The 8,555-nt window shown below is 43.1% G+C and overlaps 1 protein-coding gene across 2 annotated transcripts in view; it reads left to right on the forward strand.

Annotated features, from left to right (window-relative positions):
• Nucleotides 1–8,555, forward strand: part of Cdc42se2 (CDC42 small effector 2) — a 90,349-nt gene that overhangs the window by 47,885 nt on the left and 33,909 nt on the right. For both annotated transcript variants that reach the window (XM_004629323.2, XM_023713278.1), the window contains 2 exons: nucleotides 4,565–4,594; nucleotides 4,851–5,158. In XM_004629323.2, the coding sequence (XP_004629380.1) occupies nucleotides 5,105–5,158 (54 nt within the window). In that variant the 5' untranslated portion in view covers nucleotides 4,565–4,594; nucleotides 4,851–5,104. The remainder of the gene's footprint in view (nucleotides 1–4,564; nucleotides 4,595–4,850; nucleotides 5,159–8,555) is intronic.

Here is an 8,555-nt window from a genome sequence, read left to right on the forward strand (position 1 = left end):
CTTGTAATCTCATTAGTTGACCATAGCTTTGTCCCACCTCATGCCCACCTAAGTGAGTTCCCATGTCTTCAACACCTTATACCTGCCTCACCACATGGTTTTCCTCTATAAAAAGTCCCTGCAAGAGACAACTTCCCGGGGGGAGCTACCCACTTGGGCCCCCCCTCCTGTCCCTCTCTCGGGACGGAGCTTTCTTTCTCTCAATAAATATATTCTGCTCATTTAAAAAAAAAAAAAAAAAAAAAGAATACACCAATCGCACCCAGCTTTGCTGTGGTTTTAACATGCACTGTTCTGATAACAGAATTAGATTTTTGTGACTTTGGTAATATGCAGAAATTTTTAGAACTGAAAAAACACATAAAAGATATAACTGGTTCTATATAATTTATCAAAGTTAGATTTCTCCAAAGCTATGACTTTCTCTTACTTCACTGCGAATAAAAGTTTGTGCTAATATTGTGTAGACAAGATAATCACGTGTGCATCTTGCTCTCTGAATAACTACTATGAACACAGTAATATACAATGTGTTAATTAGAAATGGCCTACTAACCTGTTTTGAAACTGTTTCATTGCTATTTTCTTTTTTCTCATTAAAATAAATACACATTATTGAAAAAAACTACCATTAGGAAGTAGATCAGGAAAACATTCTTGATATATGTATTGGACAAAGGGCTGGTTCTAAAATCAGTAAGTTCAGATCTCAAAAGACAGCTAAATTTAAAAGTGAGGGAAGTTTGGAACATACATAGCTAAAGATAGGTGAATGTTCAACAAACATAAAGATTCTGTTATCAGAACAGTGCATGTTAAAACCACAGCAACGCTGGGTGCGATTGGTGTATTCTTATAATCTCAGCACCTGGGGCTTGAGGCAGGAGGATCGCCATGAGTTCCAGGCCAGCCTGGACCGCATAAAGTTCAAGGCCAGCCTGAACCTAGCTCAGAAAATCCAACAAGACAACCAACCAAACACAAAAAACACCAAGATTGATTGATTGATTGATGGATTGATTATAAATGTATTTGTTTCAGGGTCTCACTGTGCAGCTCGGACTTGTTTAGGGAAACAAGAAGAGAGAAGTTGTTAGCTAGTCAAAGGCACGTTTGAGATTTTGCCTTTTTTTTTTTTTGAGACAGGGTCTTACCATGTAGTCAGACTGGCCTTGATCTTGCAGCAGCCTGTCTCAGCCTCTCGTGTGCTGGAATTGCAGATATGTGTCACCAGGCCCAGCTGTTTGCAAAATGTTAAGATCTGTACTTACTAGCAAAAATTCACAGACTCAGAATCATCCCCTTGGTTGAGAAATAACATTTCAGCAATTCCTTTTATGTACTGGAAATAAAGTACAAATTGATATACTGTAGTCTTTTTTTCCAATACTAGAGATTGAATATAGGGCCTCACACACATTAGGCAAGTACTCTACTGCACAGCCACACCTCCAGTTCTTTTCTGAAGTTTTATTTTGAGATAGGGTCTCACTGAGTTTCTTACACTGGCCTCCCAGAGATCCCTCTGCCTCAGTCTCCTAAGTACCTGGGATACCAGGTATATGCTGCCACAGTCACCTTTAAATAATTCTTGAACTAATTCTTTTTTTTTTTTTTTTGTGGAACTGGGGATTGAACTCAGGACCTTGGGCTTGCCAGGCAAGTGCTTATTCTACTGAGCTATCTTCCCAGCCCCTCCTGGTCTCACTTCACTGTTAAAGTTGACCTTGAACTCAGTTACGTAGACCAGGCTGGGCCAGATTTGAACTTATAATAATCCTTCTGAATGCTGAGATTATGGAGTTGTGTTACCACAACTGATGTTACAAACATCATGCTTAAAGTAGTACATAGGAATGGTAAGGTTTACATTTTGAAAAATTGCTTTATTCCAAAAGTAAAGGAAATTGGAATTTGGTAAATATAAAGTGTTCATTATAGATTATAAAGTAGAAAACCACTTTAAGTAGCACTTAGTTAAGACTAGTAAGGAAAAGGAAAACACAACACCTCCCAGTGTAATATTAATATTTAAAACAAAACCTTGTTTTTATAGAATTGGTTAAGAAGAAAGCTCACTTCAAATTGATTTAATGACTGAGTCCTTTGGCCCAGGGTGGAGGTAAGCGGACTTCAGGGCAGTGTTTAATCAGTGAGTTCCAAGTTGCAGTTCAGGCGAGAGTTCTTGTCTTGTGTTGTGCAGTCCATGACTAGAGATGGAGTAGCGTCCTGCACATTTCAAAAGAAGGATTTGTAGAGGTTTGCACCATAAAATGTGTATTAAACCAAACACTATACACGTATAAAACATTGTGTGACATACTGTTAACATGCATAATTTTAAGTGTATATCTCTTTAATTGTTGTTAGTAATACATCTTTGCAGTACATAATTACCTTCATTGTGAGGTGTATCAGTTAAAAACTAAATTTTACTTTAAAAAAGAACAGCACTGACATGACATTCATGATAGTGTGAATTGAACCTTCTTATACTCTAGTAAGATTGTACAGAAGGGATAAGTGTAAGGTGTTCTTTTTGAGCTAATACAGCTTCACAGTACTTACCCAGTTCATGGTCAGAAAGACTGTCAGTTCCTGGTTTTAGACGTTGGGTGAAATAGTGTTTTTCCCTGCTTCAAATAAGCATTCCTGGTTCTGATAGGGTAGGAGTTGAGACAGGGTCTCATTTTTTGGCAGGCTGACCTTCAACTCAGCTTAATCCAGTCTCCCAGTGCTGGGATTGCAAGTGTGTGCCCCCACACTGGGCCTCGTTCTGAATTTTAATTATGTGAGAATGCAAATTTTTTCTTCTTTTTACTCTTCCTTGAATGTATGTTTAAATCTTAATGTATTATTCCCTGTGTGGTGTAAGGAGACTTCCCTAGACTCTAGACTCTGGGCTCAGGGTCCAGTAATCATCCTGCCCAGAACTGTGACCCTGAGCATGTGTACATGTCCCCTTCACTACAGGTCTGTATCTGCATGAGTACCAAGGCCACGGTTGCTCCTGCTGATCCGGTGTGGGAATCCTGACTTTGGAGAAAGCAAAAGGAAGGAACTCAGTGTTCATGATTCCATAATGTGGCTGTTACTGATTCATAGTTTGCAGAGTTTATATTTTTTTAGTGTTTACTTTTTATTTTTTTATTTTAGGGAAGGGTCTACAGGGTCTCACTGCTAGATTGGACTCTAGTAATCTGCCTGTTTACAGCCCAAGAGCTGGGATTATAGGCACGTGCCACCACACCTGTCTCACTTGCCATCTCAGCACGCCCTGGGGGTGGGATCAAACCCCTGGCCCCTGTGCCTGCGTGCTGGCACTTTAATCTGCTGAGCTATTTGGCTGGCCCTTGCAGAGCTTATATTTAGGAGGATTCTTTCAAAAGTTTATAAATAAGTCATTTATAGTTCATCATTTAGGGCAGAAATGTTAGCCTCTCTTTGGATAATGAAAGTCAGCCATCTTTGGGCTTTTCAAGGGTGGCTTTTTTCTTTCACGGGATGTTGTACCACAATCTTTTAAAAATTTTTGTATGTTCTCACATTGCTTCCACTTGGCTCTACTGCTTTGCTTTTCGGTAATCTACTTTGCGCATGCTCCTTCCCTGAAAGTGCGTGGCCTGCCCACCAAGTAGCCATCTGCTGCCTGGGGAAGTGGGTGCGGTCCTTCTCTCCCCGCCTCCCTGCCTGCTGCCCCTGGACCAGGCTCCAGGGGAGCTGGCTTTCTGTCTCTGTCTCTCGTTCTGTTAGTGCCTTTACCTTGGTTGACCTCTCCTTTTCTGTGGGTGACATAAATGTGGCTATTTCTGTGACTTCTCTGCTGACCTGCAGGGCTCATCGTGGTGCTGTTGCCCCTCTGTGTCCTTGCTGAGAGCTGTTATCTGTATCTGTTCCCGGTTCTAAGATGCCGCCTTGGATTCAGACCTGCAGGTCTACCACAGCAGTTTTCCTGCCTCGGCCTCCCGGTGCTGGGCTTACAGCATGCACTGCCACATCTGGCTGAGGCTTCCTCTTTCTGTCCCTGCGTGGTAGCATTGTTGTCTCAGAACTATCTCGTGTAAGGGTGCATCGTAGATGACTGAGGTCACCCTCAGAGCCTCCAGTTTGGTGGAAGGAAACGCACGAGAAGTACGTTTGCTCTTTGTCTCAACTCCAGACCCTTGACCGACATACTTTCTCTTGGGGACACTGAAGGTGGGGTTGTCTAACAGTATGAGACACAGGAGGAAGCACAGCTTAACCTGCCCAGCTTTGTGTACATGCAATTGTAAGTTCACTGGCTAAGTAAAGTGATGATTTAACATTTTTGATGAGTGAGAGCCGTGTAATTACAATCTTGCAGTTGAATATTATGGTAATACTATGATGGCTGTCTATGAGAACAAGGATTCAGCTGAAGAAACATAAAAGTGATGGTATTTCCTCTTGGACTTAGAGACATGATAATTAAATATTGTAATTATTCAATTTTTAAAAGATCTTAGTGAAAGTGTACTTTTTTTAAAAATAGTTTTTTCTTGCTTTTTTTTTTTTTTTGGTTTGCTTGTTTTGGTGGTACCAGGGATCAAACTCAGGACCTTGTGCTTGCCAGGTAAGCACTTATTCCACTAAACTAACTCCCCGGCCTGAAAGTATACTTTTGTATTTATAAAATAGTTGGCTTCATGAGGGTAACATTTCATTGTTATATCCCTAGGTTTGACACTTAAGAGCAGTCAGGCATTGTATCAGTTTGTTTTCAGTGTATTCTTTTGGGCTAGAACGTTCATTTTCATTACAGATTTAGGAAGTAAATGTGTTTTAGGATAAATACACTTATTTTTTTCCACGTTCTATTTTTTTCCTAGGCTACTTGCTGAAGGCTTTATGTCAAGACAACAGTTTTACACCTTTGTGCTGAATTAGAAAGGCTTGTGGAGAACCAGGGACAAAGAAAGGAAGCAACCTACTTCTTTGACTATATAAGTTTGACTTCCAAGACGGTGATAAACAATTGTTCCTTGGATTGGGCATTCCTCGTGTTGAGGACCGTAGCTCGTGAAGCTTCCAGAAGTGAGCTTGGACCCATCACTGGTGCTCATTTATATCTTGAACTGAAAGCATGAGTGAATTCTGGCTGTGTTTCAACTGCTGCATTGCGGAGCAGCCTCAGCCTGTAAGTATGAAGTAGTGCTGGTGGATGGGGAGTGGATGCTTGCTACCCATGCCACTGCTTCCCATAGACAGGGGCCACTTGGCAGTGATCCAGGGCAGTCCTGAGTGTCCCAGGAAAAGCTCAGTGTGTTCTGAGAAAGTACTGTGTGTGAAGACCCATGAGGCCATTGTGTGTGGCTGGGTAGATGTGTCGGCCTCCCACTTGCCTGGAGGCACGAGGCAAGAAGGACGGGGACCTGAGCAAAGTGGACGAGCCAGCCTCAGCAGTTGGCGAGGAGGAGGTGGTGGCCGCATTCCCTCCTTCCTCTGAGCTTGCTCTCTCGTTTTCCTCCCAGCAGCTCTCTGAGAAGATGCTGTTGCTCTCTTTAATTTTCAGTGGAAACAGGCTCCGGGGCCTTGCCCACAGCTGGAGCTGGCAAGCGGTCCAGGCTGCTGCTCTGCGCTGCCTGCTTGTGTGCTTTTACCATGTTGTTGTTACCTCTGCCCAGGCCTCTGTGCTGGCTCCCGATGGACATCTCTGAAGACACCTGCCTTGGGAGTGGGTTAAGCCTGCGGGCTAGCTGGCTGGACAGTGCACTTGTATTTTATTTGGTTTTGTAACAGTGCTAAAAAGAAAAGTATTAAATTAGGATTATAATTACATACACTTGCCTTTTTTTTTTTTTTTTTTTGGAAAGGGTCTACAGGGTATTCAGGGTCTCACTACTGGATTGGACTCGTAGTGATTCTCCTGTTTACAGCCTCCCAAGAGCTGGGATTACAGGTGCCGCCAGCACACCCAGTCTTAATTGCTGTCACAGCATGCCCTGGGGGTGGGGCTGGCACCGCAGGCCTGAAGATAGAACCCCTGGCCCCTGCGCCTGCTTGTAGGCGCTTTAATCTGCTGAGCTATTTGGCCAGCCCTACGCTTGCTTTTTTCACCTCAGTCCATGCTGGCCTTGAATTCACTGTGTAACTATTGTACACTGTGAACTTGTTTCTGAAATCTGTTCCTTTGGCATTCATACATGTTTATGTGGAGGCCACCACCCCGTGCTGGTTCTTGCGTGTGGTGCTGGGGCTGAGCTGGGCCTCCCTCCCGGCTGTTTTGTGTCCCATGGGGGTCTTTCGTGGCTCTTCTTTTTCTAAGTGTGTTGGTAAAGTTCTGACACTTAATGTTGGCTGGCACTCTCTCTGTCTCTCCCCTTCCCTTCCCCCCCCCCCCACCCCAGTCCAGGCTGGCCTTGAACCCACTGCAGTCGTCCTGCCTCAGCCTCCCCAGTGCTGGATTACAGGTGTGTGTCACCCTCACCTGGCCAATGTCTTATATTTTTAAAGATGGATTGGTCACATGTTTACTGTGTTCTTTATATTTTTCTTCATATGAGATATTGTGTAATACAATAAATCCTGTAGGTGCTTTAAGATTGCCTTGAGTTTAAAGAGTATTTGGATGACAATATCTTTAATATTTTAAGTAATGGAATTGCGATGCCTGGCTTATATCTTTTATTATCTTAAATCCTATTTTTGTATTATACTTCTGATTGGCCTACTAATGTGAACACAGAATACTGCAGCAGCTGCCTAGATGCGTGTGGTGAGTGAGGGGCAGAAGTGGCCTGGCAGCCCCGGAGGCTGACCTGCGTGGGGGGCTCTGCCTCCCCCAGCCCTGCTCCCCGACAGCGACAATGCTGCCCACTCTGCATTCCTGCACCTCAGGCTTCTCCTTCAGGTTGGATGTAGCGGAAGACCCTGAAGCCGGGAGCCAGCTAAACCTTTTCTCAAAGTTGTTAATTTTTTATACAGACAGATTACTGAAACATTTAAATTAGCTAACTGGTGATTTTAACTGTTCTTACAAATATCTTCATGTAGTGACTCTTTCAGTGACTTGCTGATATTTAAGCCTTTGTCTTTTGCAATCTTAATTTCATTAGTCAAGACCTCCACTAGAATAGGGGGTGGTCATAAGTATCAGTTACTGTGTATTGTTTATAATATATGGTATTATCAAAGATTAGTAGTAACACTTTAAAAAATGTTTGTGAAACACTTGAATACTTTTGCCATATTTTTTGTTTGCCTTGTAATTTTTTTTGTTAAAAAATCAGGCTCCTAGAATTCAAGGACCCAGTCAAAAAATGGGCATCTAAGATGAACACATACTTCTCAGATGAAGAAATACAAGTGGCACGTGAAAAAATGTTCAACATCATTGGTTATTCAAGAAATGCAAGTTAAAAGCAAGACAAATAGTCCTTTAGTGTGAGGTTTTATGTTTCTTTGGCTGAGATTTAGGCCATTTTATTATTTGCTGTAGGTGTTGGAGAGTGAAATTCCTCTGCTGTCCCTGTTTGTTATTATTTTTCTTTGCATACTTGGGATAGAACCCAGGGCCTGGCACATGCTGGACAAACGCCCCACCACTGTGCTGCACCCTGCCCTTCTTGTTTATTTTGAGGCAGAGCCTCACTAAATTCTGTTTTCAGTCTTCCTGCTGAAGCCTCTTGATTTAAGGTGTGTACCATGTGCCTGACTTGGTATTCTTGTTCCTTACGTCTCCTGCCTTTGGCTTTCCCTTGAGATCTTGAGTAAGGCCTGGGGGTTTGTGTTTGTCTCAGTGACAGTCCTGTTTCACAGGGGCCCTGTGCGCTCAGGTGTGGGAGGAGGAAGCGTTATACAGTGTGTGGTTAGGTCTCTGTCTCTCAGTGAGTTTGTGCTCCTGGTCTGTTCTGTGTCCTGTACATGTGCCTCACAATTTTGTTGATTTTTTTTTTTTTTTTTTTTAAATCTCCTGAGATGAGACATAAAAGGAGACTGGAGTTGGATATTACCCATCCAAAAGGTAGTTAGCTTCTGGTAAAACTCCTTTGGGTAAGCTGTGGAAGGAGTTGCTCTTGAGGGCAGGCCTTTGTTAAGAACAGACTGCTCTGGGTTTTTTCAACATGGCTATCCTTCCCTCTTTGCTGAAACATGTGTTTTCTTCTGTCTTCACTGTGAGAATGTGGTTGGGTTCCTAATGGTAAAACCCACAGGTTTGGGGGGAACCTCTGCAGAGACTGCCCCCACCCCACAGTATTTAACTCTCAGAGTTGGCCCTGTTGGGTTGCCAGCAGTCCATCACTTAGAGTTTAGGCTTTCCTATACAAGTACTGGATACTGGGGAGGTTTCTGCTCTGGTAGGTCGTGAGTCTCCCTGTTGTCTTCCCAAAACAGCATTAGTTTTCTGAGACTTTTGTTCTCTGATGCTTGGAGGGAGCGTTGTTCACAGTGGTGACTTCTCAGTTCTTTATTTTTTATTTTTATTTTTTATTAATTTTATTTGTGTGTGTGTGTGTGTGTGTGTGTGTGTGTGGCCAGCTCAGCCCACCAGGGGGCGGGGCTGGCTGGCATGTGGTGCTGGGGGATTGAACCGC

Source organism: Octodon degus, unplaced genomic scaffold (assembly GCF_000260255.1).
Source record: "Octodon degus isolate 3935 unplaced genomic scaffold, OctDeg1.0 scaffold00029, whole genome shotgun sequence".
Lineage (NCBI taxonomy): Eukaryota > Metazoa > Chordata > Mammalia > Rodentia > Octodontidae > Octodon > Octodon degus.